We start from the raw sequence: 24,524 nt of genomic DNA on the forward strand, positions 1-24,524 counted from the left end.
TTTTTCTGGATGTCGGTGCATTTTAGTGGAACAAATTTGCACGTTATTAAGCAGCCACAGATTTTTCCAGAAATCAGATACACTGCTGCATACGTGTACATGTTTATAGTTCTTAATTAAATGAAGTTTTTGAGCTGTCTGGTTTTGACAACAAACTCAAAGTAGTGTAAACAATTGAAAAACATGGCGTTAACTCATTTCATTGAAATAATAGAGATCGATTACATCAGATGCATTATCTCCCCCAGAGTTTGTCATGCTAATATTTATAATATGGAAAAGTTCCCAGTGTTGATGATAGGCTCATAACAATTAAACAGAGTTAGGTTGTAATTAAATGCCACATGGTTCTGCAATGTCTCACAAAAAGACACAGTCCTATCCATCTACTTGCCGTTTGATACACACTTTACTGTGTATATTTGCCTCCTCGGGGGCTAAAGCGCAGCAGCAGGCCTGGAACTCACATGGCTGTATAAGGGCACGGGGACTGTGCTCGTCTGTTACAGCAGAGTGAGAATGGGGGAGGAGGGAGGCAGAGAAAGGGTGAGCTCCCATCTGGTAGTTCTTAAAACTCCTGGAATGCTTTTGCTTTAGTTACACAAACCAAACAAGCTTGCACATCAAGCCAAGACGTTCTCTCAACCCTTCTGCCTGTGCTTTCCACAACACCTTCTTCAGTTACTTGAAAAAAATGATTTGATTCAATAGATATGAGAAAATGGATAGCTATGCACTTGATTACATAAAAATATGAAATATTGCTCTCAAGTATCTGCGTGCTCGTCAGTTAATATGGAATCCTCGAGAAAACCAAGTCCAGCTGTGGGTCCAGATGTGCGTTGCTTCTAGCCGAGCTCCATCTATTCTAGTCCTGACACATTCTGGCCGTCTCACCGCCTATATCAGAACCGCCCCAAGCCATCCTAAAACATCATTTCTGCTGCTGCTGAGTGATGGTTCCCTGGCCTCCAGGCCCAAGGGAAGGAGGGAAAAGAGCGAGAAGCCAGGGAATAAAGACTGCTCTGTTTTAGTCATTATATTCAATATGGCGGGTGTCTTACTGTCCGAGTTGGATCTTGCACACTTCTCTTCCATTTGCATACATGCAGTTACAGTTTGGTTCATTTCATCTTTATTACCTGTTTGTTGTGAATAGTTTTGGGAGGGTTTTTGGCGGGCAGGGGGGTAAAAGTAACGCTACCTTACTATTCTCCAATGTCGGCTGAATTGTGTTATTAATGTGTGTTGGAGGAATTGTCTAAGGAAGAGGAGTAGGAGGGCGATGGAGGATGTCTGCTCAGTCTCAGCTGGGGATTAAAGTTAAAGCAAGATTTGTTAGAGCCCTGAGAAAAGGGATTTACAGTATTCCACCCTTTATGTGCACAGCTGTCTGCATCTGTTTCCCTTTGCTTTTTTGTCCTTCTTCCCCCCCCCCCCCCCCCCCCCCCATCTGCCTCTCACCTTTTTTTTTTTTTGAGATTTGGGTTGGTTTAGTGTCCCTATTTTCACCTACTATACAGCTTAAAGTCATTGAGGTCATGTGGTTTTATTTCAAGCCTATAGTTGAAAAAACACAAATTACTGTATGGTTTTGGGGACTCTATGACATCCAAGCCTGTCTGTCTTTGTGTCCAAATGGCTTTGTTGCTAGTCAAGGTTTATGCTTATGTGACATTGAATGGATCTTCTTAATGTTTCTCCCCAAAAGATATCCGCCACCCAGAGGAGTTATCTCTACTGCGCAAGCCCCGTGATCCCAAAAAGAAGAAGAAAAAGTTGGAGGAGACAGAAGAAGATGATCTGGAACTGGAGGGTCCGATGTTAACACCTGGATCAGGTGAGCTGCTTCTATGGCTCGTTAACAATGTTTCCTAAAGAACTCCAACTGAGTTTGGAGTTGTTAGGAACAAAAATATTTCTTGATGAATAAAGCCAGGGTATTTTTGAGTTCATATTCCCAACCCATGAGTTGAAAGTTTGTATAAACCTAACCATTTAGGTTTTTACATTCTGATCTGTTTTTAGGTAATCAGGAAGAATTTTCACTTTCTTTTGTTGTGAAAAACAATTGCTCCTATTTTCCTGGGACAGCAGGTTGTATGGCAGGTTGTGCTGGCCCCATGAAGCTTCTTAGATTCTTTTTTGTATTTCATGCACTTGCGATTTAAAAAAAAAAAAAAAAACACCCACCCAAAACACTAAGATGACCCGAGTTTGGTGCGCCCTGCTTCTCGTGACCAAATATGAATGTGTGAGTTTGAGGCCTGCATGGGATCTACAGCCCTCGCTCTCAATTCCTTGGCAGGGAGGACTAAAAATGGCTGAGATTCCACACATAGTTGGTCACGCTGCCATTTTAAACCCAAACCAGGCTACAGGAGTGCAGTCATACTGACCCTCCTCCCTCCTGATGGGAGACTTACAACCATCTGAGCAGGGAGGAGCAGAACAAAACAGACTGCTGTCACAGAGTTAGCATTAAGCAGAACTGCTAACACCATCAGACAGGGTGAATGAGACTCTTTGTGCGATTAGTCTTTTCTGCTCTGCAGAGTCAGCTCTGTGTGCACTGAATGACTATATAGACTCACCAGTTGCAGGGATAGCAGCCTGAACACTCATTGTGAAAAACAAATTCTCCTGAAATACAGATTTGGATCTAGGGTTGTCAAAAAAATTGATACTCGGATACTATTTGATACTAAAAATGGCTCTCAGATTAGATACTCAACCCGGCAGTGCTGTCTTTGCCTCCTCTAGTTGACACAGACCTTCAAAAAGCACTGCTGCAGATAGGCAGGCACACAGCCCCTCCCCTCACTAGTTGAACACATGAACAGTAAGTTCAACACTGGACAACACTTCAAGGAATTTCAAGACATTTTAAACGGTTATCAGAAACATTAACCTGGCTACTGGACTCATAAAAGTTTGCTGTTTAACTATTAGCATTTACCTGGTAGCTACATTAGCCTGCTGTTAAGTTATCATTAAGGTGCTAATGATGATGCTAATGGTGGAACTAGGCAGGAATCGTTATCAGTACCTGCCCGACATTAATAGGCTGTGTAAATTGTGTTAGAGTAGCACAATTATTTGTGTCTAAAAAGTGTGTTGCTCTACCCCCTAACAGTACGATTTGATCAACAATGAAAGGATGGTGCCAACTCACCAGATGCACAGCACTACATCAGACAACCTCAAATTTTGCACTGCTTAATATGATATAAGATATTGTTAAATATATAAAATAACATTGATGTTATTGTTGGTTTAGTTCTTATCTTGTAGAAAAGAGTCATGTGTCTTATTTTATTTTCCTCCCATGGTACTAAGAATGCTATTGAGCATTACTTTGTATCAAGTTTAAAATTCTAGTATCATTACAAACCTATGTGGATCAGAGTGAACGGTGTATTTATTCACTCATATATTTAAACGTAATGAGTGATTGAAACTGCAAAAAGCAGTTACTTCCCAACACATCGACCATGCCCAGAGTTGCATCACCACATTTTAAGGGGTGTGCTACACACTCCTCTACGCCTTTGGTTTAGATACATTTTGTTCCCAGTGGGTGAATGTGGTCAGAGTATTAGGTGGTGAGGAGAAACAGAGTTTCAGTAGGAATGTGGAGAATCTGTTTACTGTCACCAGTCTCCTTGTGTGAGAGTGTGTGTGTGTGTGTGTGTGTGTGTGTGTGTGTGTGTGTGTGTGTGTGTGTGTGTGTGTGTGTGTGTGTGTGTGTGTGTGTGTGTGTGTGTGTGAGCGCACACACACACATCAGATCGCAGATCACATGCTACAGTCAAAGTACATTTTATGGCCAAGTTGTAAGATGTTATTCCGTCCCCTCGTGAGGAAGGGCTGGCCTCTTGGCCCAGATCTCCTGATAGAAATCACAAGGCTTTGAAAAGATGCAATCAGTACCACAGAACGACCTTTATCACATTTAGAACTGCAATACTTAGTTAACCAATTATTCAATCTACAGGAAATTAATATGCAACAGTTTTATTAGTCTTTTCACAATCCACCTTTTTAAATGCGATTATTATATTTTCTCAATAAGCTGATAAAACAACACATTTGATTATAATACCATTCATAAGAACGCGACAGTTATTTTAACACTTTTCTGAAGTATTTGAGTCCGATTGAATGTTTTGGAGATACTCAAGCTTTAAACAGATCATTTTGCCTTTTTCTCAATGTCTTTTTAACTGATTTATTACTGCCGAGAACGGTAAAAGAAATACATACAAGAAATGTGTGCCTATAGAGTACCTAAACACATGCAAAATAGCCTATGTGTACTGTACAGTGAGCTCCACACTGATCTCAGAAGCAAATGAAATGGGTGTTTGTCTAAACAACAAGTCCATAATGGGTACATGACCATTTATTTCCACTTGTAGACTGGCAATCTTTTTCCAAAACCTCAATCTCTATATTTAAAATTACTATTTAGGAAATGTCTCCACACTCATTTGACCTGCCTCACGTAATTGGTCATTTTTGGTAGAAAAACCATGTTACTCATCCTCAGCTGTTGTTGTTACACGAACATAGACACGACGCTGCCTGTGATGCCAGTTCAGCTGCTCCCAGTGGAGCGGCTACGCCTTGGCATGCCCGCTGTTTGTAATCGTCTGTCTTGTCAGTGTTGAGAATGACAGACCTCGAACGGCCTTTACTTTGTAAAAATGTGCTGCACTTTATACATGCAAGGCTGGGTCATTCTGACCAACGCCTTGCCTGGGTTTTCAATCAGTCATGCTGCGTTGGATGGTTATGAATGGGTGGATGGAAACTGCAGAACTTCACTAGTCATGCCAGGGCGATCTCCCTCTGTGAAGAGGGTAAACTGAGTCATCCACTCTGAGGCTAGCAGTTGGCAGTGTCTGTGGAAATGCCAAAGATATACCCCATTCTTGTATTCCTCAACTGTTGTCTTTTTTCCTCTGTTTCCTTCTATGCCTGTAGAGTTTTCTGTCTTAAATCTGTCCACTTGAGTTGATTTCTACCCGTTTCCTTCCCTCTACATTTTCCTGTCTTTCTTTTTCTTACTCTTTCTCTTTTCATCCTAGCCTCTGAGATAATATACATCGGACCTGTGAAAGGTAAGCTTTCCCCTTCCTCTGTCCTTTCTTTTCAGCACTGCTTCCTCAGCATTGCCTCCTTATTCCTCTCTACACCCCACAGCTGGTGTGTTAAGGTCACATGACATATGTAGCATTTGAGACTAGCAACCGAGTCACCTGACTGGTCCTCCTAAGGAAGTCAGCTGATTCGGGTGGTGTCATGACAAAGGCTTTGCGCCCTTTTAGCAATTAGCTCATTGCTCACTTTTCTTAAAGCTACTCCAGGGGCCTGCTCACTGTGCCTGCAGGATAGCCAATCACTTGCTTGAGTATGCAGATATGAGATGGTTGTTATCGGGCAAGTTATATGTAGGACATTTGTGTTTTTACCCATAAACTTGTGTTCAGAATTAAAATCACATGCTTATAATCCTATCTGCATGCTTCAAATAGCAGCCCACACAGGAGCGCTGTAAAAACCAAATCCATGACAGTTCATTTATTGACCACCATCCCATGGTTTACTTGTAGTCTCAACAGCTGATGGTGGTCCTGCTCCTTCCATCTAAGCCCTCTATGAATCACTAGTGTGGGAGTATTAGGGAGTAAAGTCATGTTAGCATTCTTTGTTTTTGCACCAGCATTTGAGATTCAATAAACAGGATGGAGGAGGCTCCTTTGTGTTATTAATGGAACTCCAGCTTTCAATTTATACACACTTTCCCTAGATATTTGGCATTCCCCAGGGGACCCTACGGGTGATAGGATAAGTCTTCTTGACCTGATGAACTTTGCATTGGGAGGAAAACCTTGAAAGAACCACTGATCACCCTCCCCCACAAGGAAGGGGAGGCCATAGCCAGCAACATGTTCTCATGACCTCAGTTTGCAAACATAAACATCCACATGCACACTCACATACAGAAACCAAGCCCACTTCCTCATTTCAGAAGGGGTTTAATGGTTTAGCCAGTGTTGCTTGACCCTACAGAGGGAGAGTTGGAATGGAGGGGAATGAAAATACTTTGGAACTTGGACTAACAGGAAATGCAAATAACTTCACTTTGGGGGCTTTTGTTTGTAGCCAGACTCCCAAATTAAAACACTGCAGACCAAATATACATATAACTCAGCATTTAAGTTGCTTAGACACTTAGTTTATCAAAGGTTTTTTTTTATTTAGTTATATTCCTTTAACATGTTTAAAAGATATTCAATGTATTCTCCTCCAATATTTTTGTACTCTCTCTCTTTCTCGTGGGTAAATTGTGCTGTAGTTTGCTGTGTGCAGTGCATTCCTGCTGGTTTTTCTTTTGGTCTGTAAGTAAATGGGTAAACCTGATCATGTTGTGCATCACCTGCATGCTGATCAACATCTACCCCACCATCAGCAGGAGGGTGGTGTTGAAGTCACTCATCTGCAAAGTTTGTGCTGGTAGTCACATGGTGTTTTTGACCACTAACTGGTCAGGCTAGGCTGCATTTGCGTGTGCTGAGAAGTCTTCACTCTTCCCCCTCAATGCTGTGTTAGTGACTTATGTGTACTTAACTTGATTGTGAGTGTCAGTATTTGGAAGTTTTTTGTGTTAGGTTTGTATTTCTGGCTCCGCAAGGGAATACGGTAACTGATGGTTATCTTTTTTCAGGGAGCATCTACTCTAGTCCAGGCTTATACAGTAAGACCATGACCCCCACCTATGACTCAAGGGACGGCAGCCCTTTGTCACCAACTTCCGCCTGGTTCGGAGACAGTCCCCTGTCAGAGGGCAATCCCAGCATCCTTGCTGTGAGCCAGCCAATCTCCTCACCAGACATTCTGGTCAAACTGTACAAGCCCCAGTCCCTGCTGGACAAAGCCAAAATCAATCAGGGGTGAGTTAAACTTTGCCTAGTGGTTTAGTTAAAAAAAGGTCGTTAACAGACAACATTTACAAGAGACTGCTTTCATGTTGTGTGAAAAAATAACATATTCTAATTAGCTGTAATCCCTGTTTGTACAGGTGGCTGGACTCGTCCAGGTCTCTCATGGAGCAGGATGTAAAGGAGAATGAGGTGCTGCTGCTGAGGTTTAAATATCACAGCTTCTTTGACCTCAATCCAAAGGTAAATCATACAGAAAAAACACAGCACATTGTAGTCAGTTGAGATAATTATTGAGACCCTGCCATGCCGAATAGCTCTGTATCATCATAACCTAAAAGCACCAGATATAAGTTATTATAATCATAAAGTAAGCAGGGATACATCCAGCCATTAGTTGCCATGATTTGGGTAAAAATATTTGTTTAACACTGGCCTGTAGAGCTTACGTTCTATATCTGGTACCGATGACCTGAATGGGGCGTTTGAAAGACTAGTTATTTGATACTTTTGTATCATTAATCTCATACAACCTTTACCTTTGACATCACTGTATTCAAAGTTGTCCAGTTTGCTCAATAATATGGTTTGATGTGCCCACAGTATGATGCCATTCGAGTGAACCAGCTCTATGAACAGGCCAAGTGGGCCATTCTCCTGGAGGAAATTGAATGCACAGAGGAGGAAATGATGATGTTTGCTGCCCTCCAGGTAAGAAGGTTGAGTGTTTGCGTACTGATACAGTTTAAGTTGGCAAGGTATGAAATTTAAAGAAACGCTGACCTTTTTTTATTGGGTGGAAGGCACGCTTTCTTCTCAGCTTCAAGGTAATGAATTGGATAGGATTGCAGCTCAGAGTGAAGCTGTAATGCTGAAAGCCCTGTTGCAGCATGCAGGCTAAATCTTGATTATTGTGTATTGTTTCCTATTTAGTTCATACTAATAACAAAGTAAATAGGCTTTTAGATTTAAAGAGAGGTTCTTATTACAGAAGTGTACTCGTCAAACAGTTTGAACCCAAGAATTATTACGTGACTCTCGGTAAAACAGAAACACAATTTTGGTCTGGGTGGACTTTAAAGGCACTGGTGGCATTGGATTATTGGGTTTTGAGACAAGTTCAAAGTAGATCAGTAGAAATGACAGTCGCTAGAATGGATATTGGCTCGAATGGGAGTGATGTACAGATTTGAAGCTCTTTTACACCCCTAGGTTTCCTCATGTACCATTGGGGTGGTGTTCCTTCTATTTCTGACCCCCATAAACTGTGGGTGCCAAGACCTGAGGACGCCACCCTGTCTTCACCCTGAGGGTAATTATAGGGCATCTTGGAGCACAGGACCCCATACCTCAGACCACCCACCCCAGAAAGACAAGGTCTTGTAGACCTGTTCACATTCCTTTTCCCACTCTTTCACTCTGAGGTGTTAGGTTTGTTTCGTCTGACCAGTTGTAATTACACTTCACTGGTTTCTTCTTACACTGCACTGGGAGAGATGCTAATCTAAGTTGGGTGTTTGGGCCGGTAGGTAGACTGTTGCTGCCTATCTTTTAGCACTTTAGTAGCTACTACTGCGTTTCAGTCTTGGCTTTTAGCTTAGGTTTCACTGTTGACAGATACTAAGGTCTAAATAAAGAGCAATGATTGTCCAACTCTGGTATGCAGCTGGCTGGACTTAGCATGCTGTCACCCGGATGTATCACTATGGTAGTTCTCAAATATGAGGTAATCAGTGGTCAAGATTAGTGATTGACCTCATAGTCATGGACTTGGGACACAGGTTGTAGTCAGTACTTCAGCAGATAAAGAAGTAACTCTGATGATCACACAAACAAACAGAAAAATGGGAAACACTCCTTCACAGAGTTGCATTTTTTAAAGATGAGCCAGAGGATTGGACATCATGGCAAGCTCTTTGTCCTACAATATGAAGCCTTAGCCAGCTAAATCCTAGCTAAATCAGCTAAATCTCTATCAAACGCTGCACTGTATCGCTCACTTTCTTGACAGCTGTTCATTCATATATTGGTGGGGGTTGCTGATGGGGTGACATTATAAATACCATTTATCTACAAGCTAAATTTGGTATCTGTGACTCACTGATGGGTTTGTTTGTGGGGGGTTTGTAATAGAGAACAATCTCTTACTACAGTCTTGCACCAGTCCTACATTCAGTATACACTTGGTAAAAACAATTTCATTGCCTATAACAGCCTGACCTCAGTGAATCTTTACCAGTAACTTTAGCACACTTCTCTTCTTTAGACAACTTTCTTTATCTTCAGCTTCTTCCAAAAAAAACGGCATAGCTGGTAAACTCAGTGGTGTATGCTGGCAGCACTTGCTAACACAAATGCCATCACATCTTAAAGTATTTATATGGCAATTATCACAGATTGTTTTTCCTTTTTATAAGATGTAGCTGGAGCGTTTATGCACCGGTAGCACACAGCAAAACTTTATAGAAAAAAGCAATACTGTTGACCATGTTGGTGCAACAGATAACAAGCTGCTAACAGTCTATCTCCACCTCACACTTTCTTTAAATCCCCGTGTCTCAAGTGTTTTATTTTAGACCTGGAAGCTTTAAGGGAATGGACACTTTAGTAATAGATTGCAGGTTTCATGCTTTTAACCAGAGCATCGCTCTTTGTTTCATTCTCAGTACCACATCAACAAGCTGTCAATCATGTCATCAGACAACCACATGAATAATAGTGAGAAGGAGGTGGATGAAGTGGATGCAGCCCTGTCAGATCTGGAGATTACCTTGGAGGGAGGGAAGACTTCCAACACACTGGTATGAGACAAAACCACTGGTGCTTGAGTGTGCAGTGGGCTTGCCTGCATCCTTTTTGTCCAAATGGGCGTCATTATGTGAATTTGTTTTTCCCAATTGTGAAATCTTGGCATCAGTTAGGTGCTTTTGTTTCTACTTGTGACGAAGTCTCCTTTCATCAGCACTCATAAACATGACAGGAAACGCACAAAGACAATGCAATGCACTACAGTTTGCTGGAAGTGCAAAATTTCACAGTTATTCAAAAGCTCTGCATCTAACAAAGAGCTGGGGGTTCTAAGGCCCCACTGAAAATATGTCTCTACTGTTACAACAACTTCTTGAAACATGTATTTAGCTTATCAGAGGAAACTGACCTCTGAGATATTACATAAGAAGCCAGCTTACTGTGCTGAGCAATGACATTGAAAATGTACAAAGTCAAGTGTGAGGTCATTGTTTTGTGTTTAATCCTTTCCCTTTTTTTCTTTCCTTTTATTCACATATATGTATGTATGTTAAAGTGTTCCAGGCTTATTTTAACAATAGCGTTCCCCTTTCTCCTAGGGTGACATCACATCTATTCCTGAGCTAGCAGACTATGTTAAAGTCTTCAAGTAAGTCCAGTGCCATGAGGTTAAATGCACCTTTACTATTAGCAAAACCACTAAACACTGCATGTTAGTCTATGCAAGATTACATTTTATCCAAAAGCTGTTGACTATGGCGGGACCATTCTCTGGCCAAGTAAGCCTGTTTTTCTATTTTTTTATGAGCTTAAAAGGCAACCTGAAAGCTCAGCCTGCAAATATTCTTTGGCAAAAAATCTAGAGTGATTATAGTTGGACCAAGCTTTCGAATCATATTCATTTTTGGCTTGAAGCTTTTGCTGACAGGCAGGTGGCCCCTTGGGTGGTTGTCTCATAAAATGGGGGGTATGATATCAAGAGGCATTTCCTCTTTTAATGGTTTTCCACAGTGCTGGCTTCTTTCCTATTCATCTCGCTGACTTTGCACTTGAGAAGCTCTACTTCTTTTCCTCCCCCTCCTTTGTACTTATGATCTCCCCTCCCCCGCTGTTCCTCCTCACCACCAATAAAGAAAATGGTTGTTTTTTCCTTTTTTCTTTTTTTCTCCCACCTGAACTCTGACATGTCTTCCGCTTTTTTTCTCTCTAGACCCAAGAAACTGACGTTGAAGGGCTACAAGCAGTACTGGTGCACATTCAAGGATATCACAATTTCCTGTTACAAGAGTAAAGAGGAGGCACATGGGACACCTTCCCATCAAATGAATCTTAGAGGTGCAGAGACATCCCTAGTTGCATAAGAGTACACACACACACACACACACACACAAAAAAAAACCCTCAATGTCATGCCCATTTATTTTTTCCCTGCAAATAAAAAAAATCTGAGGTTGCATGTCTAAAGAACAGGCTCTGACACTTGACCTCTTTTTCCTGCCTGCACCATGCTTTTCTATTTGTAGGCTGTGAGGTAACGCCAGATGTTAACATCTCTGGTCAGAAATTCAACATCAAGTTGCTAATCCCTGTGGCTGATGGCATGAATGAGATCTGGCTTCGGTGTGACACGGTGAGGCTGAAGTTGGTGCACCCTTTAATGCGCTGTCTTATTCCTTTTTAGAGTTGGTTAATTATGACTTTTCATCTCCAGGAGAAACAGTACGCCCACTGGATGGCTGCATGCCGCTTGGCCTCCAAGGGGAAGACCATGGCGGATAGCTCATACAACCTGGAGGTCCAGAACATTCTGTCCTTCCTTAAGATGCAGCACATGAACCCTGACCTACCCATTGAACCAGTTGCTACTGATATCAACCCAGAATGCCTGGTGTCTCCGCGCTACCTGAAGAAGTACAAGAACAAACAGGTAAGCCATTGTAGTCCAGGTTAGGATCTGTTTACAGCAATGTGGAGGTTAAAATGGTAGAAATGTTTGGTAAGGGGAAAAAAAGGGTTATCATCTAGTCTAGTGTGTGTTTTTAGAAAAGCTGATTACATGGTTGAAAGGTTGAAAAGCATCTGATTCATTCCAGGTGGGGTCCTCCTAACATCTGAGTTGTTTAAATACCTGTTCCTCTACTCCTCCTCTCTACATTTCTACCCACCACATTCTCAGCTCTGTGATTGTAGAAAAAAGGACTTAAAGAGCAGAGAGTCATATGGATACATATCAGATGCAATGGATCAGAAAACCCGTTATTATGGACCTCGTTATAATCTGGTGTAACATTTAATCATTAACGATGAATGTTCTCAAGTGTTATGTAGATTTGTGTGTTTGTGTACCCTGGAACAGCTGAGTACACAGCTGCCATGGTCAGGGATGGGTGAGGGAGGGGGTTCTCTTCTCGTAGCTTATTCACTCAATCTGGATTTGTTCTTATCGTAGTAGGAAAATACAGTGGTGCTAGGAGGCTAGAATGATGTTGGGAAGCTGCTGCTGGTACAGCAGGTGACGACTCAAATATTATCTGAAGCATAACTTTAAGTATCATTGATGTCTGGAAAAAAATTGCTCAAAGAAATGAGGGAATAAAGGGGTAAAAATGGATGTAGAACAGGAAAGGATCTAGGCAGGTTTGAACCATAGGAAACCAGGAATGTTATTAAAAGCAGTTGAAATAGAAATTATTGACACTCTAGGAGAAGTTAGACTTTGTTAGTCTGTGCTGCAAACTTCCTATAGGTTACCACAGTACAAAGCAGTGTTTCTCTTTAATGCTCCTTTCATAGAGGAAATGTGCATGTTAAGAGATCAAACACACAGCAGTACTAAAAGTCAGCAGTTAATCCCAAATTACAACAGCTCAAATTTAAAGTTTCAGTTCTGTCTTTCTATTTGAGCCTGACTCGCTATCTTCTTAGTTTAGTCAGGAAATCCCTTAAATATATTTGGGGTCACCCACATGAAATTACTTCCACATCTATAACAAAACCTACTGATAAAAAAAATAAAATCAAAGAGTTGATTTAGTGTCAGGTAAAAATGCCATAAATGTGTGTCACTGCCCAACCTACAGTTTACCTGATGTCACTGAGAGACAGAGAAGAGTCCTAGCTCACTTTGGCTCATCTTTTCCTGCACTATTTTAGAGTTCTTTACATTTTTCTTACATGCTTGCTGTATAACTTAATCAGAGCTGCAGTTGTGGCCAGTGACAAAAAAGGGGTGTAGAAATAGATAAGGGGTTTTTTTTTGTTGGGGGGGGGGTTACAGAAAAGAAACACTCTGTAGCAAAATAATTGCATGGAACTGGGGCTAGCTTAAATAGGAAGGTTTTTTTTCCCCTTTTTGTTTTTTGAGTATTAGTAGTAATAGCACAGGATGTGTGTCTGTCTGTGGTCCTTTCTGGCACAGATCCAGTCTCGCACTCAAACACAGTCTAATAGATGATCTCCCTGGGCATAACATTAAAGCGTAATGGTGTACAGTCCCTTGTTCTCACACACACACACACACACACACACACACACACACACACACACACACACACACACACACACACACACACACATATGTAGTGGGCGTGGGACATCCGGAAATGAGCCATGCTTGGGAATGTTGCGCGGGAAAACTGTCTGGGATAAGCCCATTAACTCTTTGGCCAGCTGCAGCCCCTCCCCACCTCCCTTAAACTGGACTTCCTGTTGCAAGATTTGTCAGAGTAGACTTCTGTGCTGCATCTCCAGCCAGATACACGCACACAGGAGTTTTGTGATTACGTGAGTCAGGGTGGTTTCTGGATAAATGGGTTTATTTTAAACAGAAAATAAAGACCTGCAGCTTGGAGAAGCCCAACACCTTTCACTGCTGCTGTCACACATCGCCATCTTGTGGCTGACAAAGATATTACATAGAAACTGACTTCAGGGTTTTTTGGTTTGTTTTTTTTAATGGCTCATTGTGTTTACAAAGAACAGGCAGGCATGATCTGACCTAAAATCTGCAGTTACACTGCCCACTTCCTTTATGTGAAAATGTGTGATTTCCTTGATTGCAGCTGTACTTTCCTCCTCCTGGCTGAACGCTGCATGCCCCTTTAGCTCCACAGCCTTCCTCCCCGCTTTCTGTTATTACAGTCATGTCCTGCATTGTTGTTGTTGTTTTTTTTAATCTTTCCTCTCTCAACAGTGATCTTACTGTCTTCTTCTCTTTGTCCAAACGTTGTATTCCTTCTATCTGTATGCATCTCCTTCATTCCCATCTATCTTCCCATACCTACCTCTCCTCCTCAGCCAGGCTATATCAGGGACTTGGTAAGTTGTGTCCACTGGCTGCTGTTTTAAGCTTTAGATACTTGCATGATTGTTTGAACTCTGAACAATTTATGTATCTGGGTTATCAAACCTAACAATAACTATAGCAAGTCATAGTGGCCGCCATAGTAGATGGTATAGTTTCTGTATGTCACTTGTTATTAACTCTAACAGTGTTCTTTGGGGTGTACAAGATAAGAAAGTAACACATAATTGTATCAAGTGAGCATCTGTGTGGTGTGGGGCTATAAATATACAGACTGAGTGAAACAAATGGACCATGCAGGTCTTTTGCATGTTTTAGCTCATTTAACACACAGTCCATATGCAGCATTTAACGTTAGCCTCACTGATGTAATAGAGCAGACCCTTGTGAAAATGTTTTTAGACTGATGAATAGTTTAATGTATTTTATTCTTTCTTTTTTTTTAATAATATGTTTAGCCTTTAGTTAGATGCTTATTTTAGTTCATGTATTTCTAATATATGTAAAGCAGAGCCCAGACTGCTGAAGATAAGTGATCCATCACGGTAAATCTAATTTACGTATTTTATTGTAATGCAGTCCGGCAGAGACCACTAAAGCTTTTCAAGTGCATTAGAGAAGCTGTGATGTTCAGGCAGCTTCACTGTAACCTTTTTAATGTATAAAATGATCAGTCCATGATGGATTACTTATCTTTAGGGGAGTTTACTACTCATTCTCTAAGTGTACTGACAGAAATGGTAGAATCCTTGTTTTGGGCTATGTGGTCATTTTGACTTTCTGCTCCTGTGCTCATGGTAAGGTTTAGGTTACAGCCTTAAGAATCATGTAGCACCACTGGAGGGAGGCACACATGTGTGAATACATGTATGCCAATTCACACAGTTCACCCTGAAAGCTTCCTTAAGTTGGCTCATTAACCTCAGTCTGGGTTCTAAAGCAGACTCGGATTCATAATTGTTTTCTAGCTGTACGTAGTAGACATTCACTGTGAACGTTCACTGGTTATTGACACCCTGCTCTGAAAGCTTTATGGGGTTAACCACAGCTTGTTTACACTTTAAGCGTGTGTTAAATTGGTGCATTGGGTTGTTAGAGTGTGGTGTGTGGGATGCATTTGTTTACAGTCATTAGTGTGTATGTTCGTGAATACTTTAAATGGTGGGAGTAAATAAAAAATACATAAAAAAAAAAAAAAGTCATGTGTGTAATGAGTGCGGTTTTGTTTCTGTCAGATTTCAGCCCGGATTCTTGAAGCCCACCAGAATGTGGCCCAAATGAGTCTCATTGAGGCCAAGATGCGCTTTATCCAGGCATGGCAGTCCCTTCCTGAGTTTGGGATCACTCATTTCCTTGCAAAGTATGTTTGTAACAACTGACTAAAGATGTGTCTTCATCCAAAAAAACTCATCATACATACTGACAGTCACATATTTAGTCATTGTATCAACACACTTTCATTCCACAATAGATTCTAACTCTTTTCTTCTTTGCAGGTTCCAGGGTGGAAAGCGGGAGGAGCTGATCGGTATCACTTATAATCGTTTGATCCGGATGGACGCCAGCACCGGAGATGCCATCAAGACATGGCGCTTTAGTAACATGAAACAGTGGAACGTCAACTGGGAGATCAAGATGGTAGGAAACCCACATAACTGCTTTACCTTTAGTATTACCTTCTTAAAAACATTATTGGAACATGACAGGCACACTGATTCGATCAGATACAAAATTAACACAGTGTTATAAAACAGAAGAGGCAAATTTAGCTTCCTTTTAACCTTCTTGGATTTATTTTGCTGGTTTGTTTAATTGTGTTTGATAATCAAGTGAATGACTTGAATTTGTTGATCTATTAATCTAGTAAAAAGGGTGGAAGTCAACAGTGAAAGTTCTTTGCATTGCTTGTTGTGATGTTAGCTTAGCTGATCACACATATAAAACGACTATGTCAGCCAAAAAACGACTGATGTGACTGATGTGACGTGCTCTGTGTGCACAGGTGACTGTGGAATTTGCAGACGAGCCCAGTCTTTCATTCATCTGCGCCGAAGTGGACTGTAAGGTGGTCCACGAGTTCATTGGTGGCTACATCTTCCTGTCCACGCGTGCCAAGGACCAGAATGAGTCTCTAGATGAGGAAATGTTCTATAAGCTGACAAGCGGCTGGGTCTGAGCTGTTCCAGGCTGCCAGGGTTCAATGATTGTAGGTCAGGGGCCAGGAGGGGGAGTGGCTGGAGGTCGGGGGGAAACCTCAATATATGAATTTATTTTACTTTTTCTTTTTAATTGTTTAGGTCTGCGCTGAAAAGCCCAGAGCAGCATGACTATTGCCATGGTTGACGCTATTTTTAAGGTCATAGTTTTTTGGAGGTTTTTTTGCATTAATGCTGACAAGGTCATTTGTTGCAACACTAATATTGTGGTGGATGCAGTTCAGATGAACTCCAGTGGTTGAGCAGAAAGCTAAGTTTGTCTGTTGTCCTACAACCACCTGTCTCCTCTCCTCCTGGACTGGCCACCAACTTACGTCCATGACGACCCTTTAACACCATTCAAACATCAGAATAAATCCCAAAGAATCTTTTTTCCCCACTTATTCTTTTTCACTTTCCTTTTTTCTCTCTCTTTTGGAACTGGACTAAAGAGGCTGACATAACAACGTAGATAAAAATGTAATTGTAGTGCCTCAGGGACCTACAGTTACTCATCCTAAAAGGTGGTTATCAAGAGTATCTATAACAGCAGAGGTCAGTCGATCAGATCTGCATGTCCATCCTGTCCACTCTGTGAAAGGTTTTTCTTTGAAGTCACGTGTAAGTGCACTTGTGCAGTATATAGTCCTGTTTATGAATAAGCTGTCCTGAACTTTCCGTTTATTTTTTTGCTTCTGATTTCTGTCGTTGCCTCACAACTTGTGTCCTTCCTGTTGAGTCTCTCTGTTGATTATGTTTTAGCTGACAGGTTTGACATTGTGAGATGTACTCTGTATTTAATAGACCGCTAAAAATGAGAGCACACTACAGTTCAGTGCAACAGCATGAGCATCAAGTGGGTTTGAGTTATCTGGTTTCCGGCTGATGTAAATGTCCTTGCTGCAGAAATGTTGATAGAGTGTAGCGCTGACTACAACCGCCTACTAGTTTTTTTTTAAAGTAAGGTGTAAAAATTTTCAGTTAGAATGTTCAACTAAGGTAATTAACATGCCTTTAAAACATGATGTCTTTTTATATTTTCCAAACTGTAAGCAGTCTTCTGTTTAGACAAAGCTTAAAGTGCACAGATTTTATGCCAGAGAGCATTAACACATCTGTTTATGGCTCTTTTTCTGACCACAGTTTTAGGTCAGCTTTGAACGGCATCCTCAGATCTGAAACCACTGATGTCTCATAGCGTAGTGCATGTACACTACATAACAGGAGGGACATTATCACATATCCCTTGTACTGGCTTTTACATTAACGCTGTTTTGTTTGTCACACCATATAGTATTATTACTATTATTATTATTGTTGTTGTTGTTATCGTTATTATCAGTACACACCAGCAAAAGGTCACAGAGTTTAAAAAATAAATATGCAAACTTTTTTTGTTCTGTCCTCAGTATGAAGGATCAGTAAATGAAGTATTTTTTTTGTAACTAATGTAAAAAAAACACAAACATTTTTATAGAATTGTACAGTTTTGTTTTGTTTTTCTGCATTTTGGGGGTTTGCAGGTAAGCCATCTGTCAACACGTGTAGTAAATGTGCCTGCTCATGTTGTAGTCTTACTGAGTTTCAGATGAAGATATATGTGAATATATATGAAGATAACACTAGTCTCAAACTCCAGGTTTGGTTAAGAAGTTCTGTTGAGTATATATATTTTTCTAAAATACAGATACACAAGCCTTTTTCACTGTGCCCTGTCTCCCCCCATTTCTGCTTTCTCTTCTACATTTCCATTTGTAGCTCTGTCATTTTTAGCTCATTTAAAAAAAGAACTGACATTGTCATTGATGTGCTTTTTTTGCTGCAAGTTTGACTCTATGCCATTTTAGGTTACTTCACTACTTACTATTTGTCTGGTATTTGACACAATTGAAGTGTGCAATTAAATAATGTCCATATGAAGGAGAGACAAATCAGCAAAAAAAAAAGAAAAAAAGAACAGAGGTAAGCGAAAACTGTTCTGTTAATTTTTAATTTCTCTGACTTTTTGTTTGCCTTCAGTGTCAAGAGTAGCAGTGCATGTCCTGCTGTTCTGTTTTCTGACTGTAAAAATGCATTTATTTAAAAAAAATGAATAAAATAATTTTTATTTAATTACCTGTATCTGTCCTTGATTTGACATAATTTGCCATTACAATATAACATTTGCACAAAAGTAAAATATGACATTAAGGCTGCAACAATTCGTCGTTATAATCGACGACGCGGAATTTTATTGTCCACACGTCCTATTCTAAAAAAACAAAAACAAAAAACAACCCACAAGTGTGTTTCTTGTACTTGCAGTACACTGCAGTAAGCTATATTCTGCTAAGACTGCACTCAATACTACAAAGAAGAAACTAGCGCGAACGGCAAAACGAAGAAGGACGGAAATGGAAACAGGTTTTTTAAAAAGTGAAAACATTTCACAGTAAACAAATGCAGACTGTGTAAAGTGGAGCTTTCCCACCGCGACATCACTACTGCAGTGTAGCAGAAGTGGCCTCAGAAGGTCTGCTCGATAATGTTAATGCAGCACTACGGATGATATCTACAGCCACGCTTACCGAGACTGATCTACAATACGGCAGCAGTGAGATGCTTGGCTAGAAGTTGGCAAGTGGATCTGAGGGCAGACCATAGCAACCTCCTCCCCCTGAACAGGGTCCAGTAACCATCACGGTGGCAGACATCCAAGCAAGGGTCTCTAGTATGAAGAGCATGAACCAGGCCCCGACATAGTTCACGCCTATTGGCTGAAGAAGCTGACTGCACTCCACGAGCGTCTGGCAGCACAAATGAACCAGCTGCTAGTTGACGAGAGATACCCGGAATGGCTAACCGAAGGTCGGACGGTCCTGATCCCCAAGGACCCCAAGAAGGGACCGGTCCCATCCAACTACCGACCAATAACCTGCCTCAGTACTACATGGAATGTAGTACATGTCAGGCATCATATCGGCTAAGATGAACAGGCACATGGGTCAATACATGAGCGGGGATTGGCAAGAATACCAGAGGCGCAAAACACCAGCTACTAGACAGAACAGTCAGCTGAGACTGCAAGACAAAGAAGCTTTTATACATTAAGTGAAGTTGAGAAAGATTATACTTACGGAGTTTCCCATTGAAACATAAACAAAAACTGAACCTTGTGATGAGGATACAATTTCCAGTTGCCGAATAATATACCCAACAAACACTACTTGAGTTGCAGCGTCATATACAAGTGTACTGATTATATTTCTCCACCAGAGGGCAGTCTACAGCCATCTGTACTGCCCATGTTTCTCCTGCAGTCCAGTGCTGGGTGCATTCTTAACCAAAAAGAGCTGCTTTTGCCTACATCTGAATGGTATACCTGGCATCCCAGCAGAAGCCAAATGCCAGATTGTGGAGGAGATTAGATCAGAGAACGACTGCAGACAGTCTGCCTATTTGCAAGCTTTTGCCCATTCCTCTATAGTGGGTACGGTGTATGTCTGTCACCTGCAGAGATGCTGGGCGATGGAGGTATTAAACAGGGAGCTCCTACCATGATATTTGATGGAGACTGTAAAGATGACAGGGACTGTGAGCACAGGGTTGGATGAAATTATGATTTTATGATTAGAATTAGGTGTGGTAATTAAAAACTGCTTTAAAAATCCAGTGATCATTATGAATATATTCTTTTTTTTAAAAGTTAATTGTTGAAAAATACTGGCCCTACTATAGAACCCTGTGGAACTCCATAACTAACTTTTGTATGTGGAAAACTTTGGGCCATAGACTCACTGCCAATGCTTATGTTAAAAAATATAGAGAAGGTTGTACATCTGAAGTTTAGTCTTGGAAACCTTAAAAATGTGTTTCACAAAAAGTACCGTAAATTTTTTTTCTCTGGTTGCTGAGATTTCAGCTTTAATGATCCCTTTAAAAAAAAGAAGAAGAAGACTCTCCAGCATTGGCGTTGAGTCCTCAACTCCTATCCTCCCACATTTCATTTAATAATCTTACAGTGTATTTTAACAGCCCTGCGGTCATTTGTGCGATCAGATGAGGTGTGCAGCATGACAGTGGGAATAATAAATCCTCCAAGAACATCTTGTTCTTGCTGAAAAATGTGTCACAATCCAACAGTTAAACTGGAAAGTTGGGCAGCGATAACTTCCAAGAAACCATTTGATGCGGTCAACAAATCAAGTTTCATTTGGCAACTGGATCTAGATATGGAAGCATAAATGTGGCTATTCTTCTAAAGCTCTCTGATGTTATATAGCCTATACTCCAGTGGGATCTTGCCCTATTGTGTTCAAAGCGTGCACTGGAAGTAAAGACGTCACAATAACGGCTCCAGCCAATGACGTGGAGTTCTTTGAACATCTAGACTGCCTTGATGTGAGAGAAGAATATGTTGCAGGAGACCTAAAGGTGACATTTATAGACTATATGCTTCTCACAAACATTTTTTTGCATTTTGCAGGAAGTAAACACATAAAAGAAGCAGCACAATACAGAGAGCAAAGTAGCACCTGTTGTCATTCAATGCAGCAGCTTCCTGGCTGTATAATTCAATTACAAGGAAGTTCTGCTCCGCTTTCCTGTAGTTCACAGCCAGTTAAAGTCATTGTTAATGTCATGGAGCTCTCTCTCTCTCTAGGAAACCCTTTCTGACATTTACCCTCTTTGCCTGCAGTGAGCAGTGTGCCACAGATAATGTGAGCGATGCCGGCAGATGTGCAGATTTTTTTTTTTTTGCTTTTCAAACCAGTTTTTATCTAGATCAATATTTTTATTATCTTCCTCAAACTCCTGGCACCTGCTGTTAAAATGTCATTTTCAGGGGAAAATGTGTGGCGATTCAACTACTAGCGGTAAATATAATGAGAGCGAAAACTGATTTTCGGGATGGCGATGCTGTTCTAATGGTTGGTACTCCAATATTTTGGATTGGTCCTGACTGTAATATTTTGCTTTTTTTGTTGTGACTTTTATAGTCACCGTGTCTTAATGGTTTTAGTTACCCTTTTTTACCATCAAGAGCCACAATGAAGTAAAAACTTGAGTAGATTTCCATTGGATTTATGATGAAACAATCTTGGCATTCTCCTAAATTCTTCTCCATTTTGTTCTCCAGCAGCAAACAAATATATTTCTTATGTTTCAACTCATGTCAAAACCTAATTTTTAAAAAGTTTTAAGCATAATTAATCGCCTTATTTATTTAGGTTTGTAAATCAACAACAAATGACTATAATCCCTGAAAGTCTAGTTTGTCTCCAGCATTATTTGAGTGTTTCTTTGTGCAAGCCAATTAATTTTGGAAGTTGAGATCCTACTCGTTATGAAAAGAAAATAATGTCAGATTCATCATTCTTTCCAAACCCTTTCAATTTCCTTATAGTATCTTCAGCGTACACACAGTCAGTCAGTGAGCTTCACCGTTCCATTTCACATATTAGATGACAGGAATTCCACCCTTGACAAACCTCACATATGTTATTGCCATTATCTTGGACAGTTCAGTGTAGATATTTCCATGGAAAAGGCTCAGTCTGGGCTAAACACTAATGAGTGCCAAGAATCTTATCTTGATGTCATCCATTACACTCTGGTGCTGCTAACCTGACTTTAAAGACTTTATGAACACATGTTCTTTTGTTTCCAAGGCTAAAAAGTTAATTCAATAAGTTTCCTAAATCCTCCCTATTTTCTTTGTTACTCATAAATTCAAATGGCACTGGTCAGGTCTTGGTTTACACAATCATACCATCACTGCTTTAACCTGTTCTGGTTTTGATGGAAACCAGAAAGCAGTCCCCTTCCATGACCAAAATTAGGCATTCCTATGTCTCATGTGTTGGATGAGCACTGTGAACCTTTGACCACCAACTTGTTAGCCTTGCTTTGAATTCCAGGACACCTCACATGCATTTGCAGAAATATAAGTGTGTCATTAAAGTCTCAGAGCCAACCCAGAGGGTGTCCTCCAAGCAGATGAGGTCATGTCACATGCTGTTTATTGAGATGAGATGGGCCTGTGGTGAGCCAAGACGCTTGCTTCATCACTTTCTGCAGGATTGCATGGTCATGCGTACAAACAAGTGTAAGCAATAAGGGTTAGAAACCATAGCTAAAGATACAGATGTTGTGTATTTCAGCTCACGTAACAGTTCAGCCTAAGTCTGCTGTCAGGCTATTTGCTGTGAGAGTCTTTAAAGTAATTCCCTTCTCCCTCAGGGATCTTTTGGCTTTAAGCACTGTTGCACTTAATTGGGTAATTTGCATCACCTCTCTCTCAAAAATGTATTTTGTGTGGCTAAATCATGCAATTTAAAACAGAGTTTTGGTCAGGGAGCACATATGGAACAAAAAGACAAGTGTCAGGTCACTTTGCATGGCAGTAGGAGAACTTATGGTTGCCTGAGGCATAATGAGAGTACATCTATTCAGGTCTGCTGACTTGTCTAACAAGGAAAAAAACAGAAGTAATCTAATGGGGGAATGTGCAGTTTAGAGCAATCCGACAGCACTTTTTATTGCATTATGACCTATTCCTTTGGAAAAAAAAAATCAGGTGTCTATAAATCGATCCCTGTGCATCAATAGCATTAAAACAGCCGATACAGCCATAACTTTTAAAGACCTCACTGGTGCGTTCTCCTTCAATTTCGCCCTCATTTTTTATTGCTTGTTTGTTAATAGATCTGTGTTTGTCCCAAAGTCTCAGTGGCTCCCATGTCCGTCCCTGCATCTCTACCTTATCTCCGTTTGGACTCATGGGTATAGCAGTGTCTTTTGTTCTGTCGACAGTATAAACGAAATTGAAACGGCAAATTGAAATAGGAATCTTAGCTTACTGTGTTACCCAGGGAGCTTTGCACTTTGATAAGCTAATTTAGGTGCTTTTGACTGTCAGCTGGCAGTGAAACAGTGATAAGGGGTAGAGTGAGAGTCAGTCACTGACAGGCAGAGATAGGAGAAAGAGAAGACACAGGACTCTTAGATGAAAACTCGAAAAGAGAGCTGAAAACCTGAAGTTGTCCAACCAATGCACAGTAAAATGATACGCTAGTTTTGCACTGCTGTAAAGAAACAACTTACCTTATATTTATGGCACCAGGTTCCAACATTTGTTAGACATTTAGAAACATATGTAGAAATGACCAAGAAAGTAGAAAGCTGTATATATTAAAAAAAAGTAAAAGTGCTGTATTAAAGGACGTCTTTAATGTAATGCATGAATACAGACAGAGTGACTCCTGTGATGATTGCAGGTGCCTTTAAAATGATAAAGGTGACAGTGTTTTGAAGAGTACCATACAATACCCACACACACACACACACACACACACACAGAGACACTCACAAAGCTATCATTTAGCTGTCCCGCTGCTGTGATAGAGATGGATTGAGTTTGTATTGTTTAATGGTGCGTGCCTCCATTACGGAGTTTTTTGCCCAGTGAGCTGCTCTCAGATTTGGCTTCAGCACACCCCAGGGTATTAACTTTGATTCAGGATGAGCTCTTCTGAAAAAATAATTTTCCCCCCAAAAACGCTGCATAAAGCAGCTGCCTGTGGACAAAATTAGTTTCTAAAGTGTTTCCACAGTGGATGGTGGCAGGCAAATGCAAAACAGAGGCAGACTGAACCACGTTTCACAGTTATTAAGTGTTTGGCATTTCACATTGTGTTTCGTTTGTACTCCGTACTACTGCAGCGGCCTTAGAGTGACAGGCTGAATGGTTCATTTTGTATTCACTACTTATTTGTGTTACTCGCCTCTGTCAGTGCGCCCCAGGGTGGCTGTGGCTACAATGTAGCTTGCCATCACCAGTGTGTGAATGGGTGGATGACTGGATGTGTAAAGTGCTTTGGGGTCCTTAGGGACTAGTAAAGTGCTATACAAATACAGGCCATTTACCATTTACTGATTTTCAAGGTTTTCATGGCTGATTTCTGTAAAAACTGCTAGATTTTCAAGCATTGTACTGGAATTTTACACTGTACATTCTGTAATCTAAATTAAATTATTATTAATAATAATTTTAATAGTAAACAAAATCTACAAAAGCAGTTTTCAAGGTATAGTAGTTTACCACTTAGTTGTGCTAAATGAGTGAATGAATAAGTGTGAGTGGTGCATTAGATGAGTTTGGGACAAATTCAAGCAACAGTGTGAGACTGAAAAAACCCTTTGTTATACTATAAAACTGTAAAGTAATTTGTTGTTATTCTTGAACATTTTCTTTCATTTTTTTTCAACAAGTGCAAAGTTTGCCTTTCCCTCATAAGCTGGGTCTTGATTTAATTAGACTTTTTTTTTCACACTAACCTGCGTCACTGA

The 24,524-nt window shown here is 40.6% G+C and overlaps 1 protein-coding gene across 4 annotated transcripts in view; it reads left to right on the forward strand.

Moving 5' to 3' along the window:
- The window catches only part of fermt2 (FERM domain containing kindlin 2), a 36,922-nt gene extending 18,617 nt beyond the window's left edge, over positions 1-18,305 (forward strand). The window contains exons 4-17 of one of the 4 annotated variants that reach the window (XM_026151090.2): positions 1,712-1,840; positions 5,094-5,126; positions 6,734-6,959; positions 7,088-7,190; positions 7,551-7,658; positions 9,614-9,748; positions 10,295-10,344; positions 10,906-11,030; positions 11,219-11,325; positions 11,407-11,622; positions 13,992-14,012; positions 15,234-15,358; positions 15,495-15,636; positions 16,001-18,305. In XM_026151090.2, the coding sequence (XP_026006875.1) occupies positions 1,712-1,840; positions 5,094-5,126; positions 6,734-6,959; positions 7,088-7,190; positions 7,551-7,658; positions 9,614-9,748; positions 10,295-10,344; positions 10,906-11,030; positions 11,219-11,325; positions 11,407-11,622; positions 13,992-14,012; positions 15,234-15,358; positions 15,495-15,636; positions 16,001-16,174 (1,694 nt within the window). In that variant the 3' untranslated portion in view covers positions 16,175-18,305. The remainder of the gene's footprint in view (positions 1-1,711; positions 1,841-5,093; positions 5,127-6,733; positions 6,960-7,087; positions 7,191-7,550; positions 7,659-9,613; positions 9,749-10,294; positions 10,345-10,905; positions 11,031-11,218; positions 11,326-11,406; positions 11,623-13,991; positions 14,013-15,233; positions 15,359-15,494; positions 15,637-16,000) is intronic. The other 3 variants (XM_026151091.2, XM_026151092.2, XM_026151093.2) reach the window with 3 other exon arrangements.
- Positions 18,306-24,524: the final 6,219 nt, after the last annotated feature.

This window comes from Astatotilapia calliptera, chromosome 19 (genome assembly GCF_964374335.1).
Source record: "Astatotilapia calliptera chromosome 19, fAstCal68.1, whole genome shotgun sequence".
Lineage (NCBI taxonomy): Eukaryota > Metazoa > Chordata > Actinopteri > Cichliformes > Cichlidae > Astatotilapia > Astatotilapia calliptera.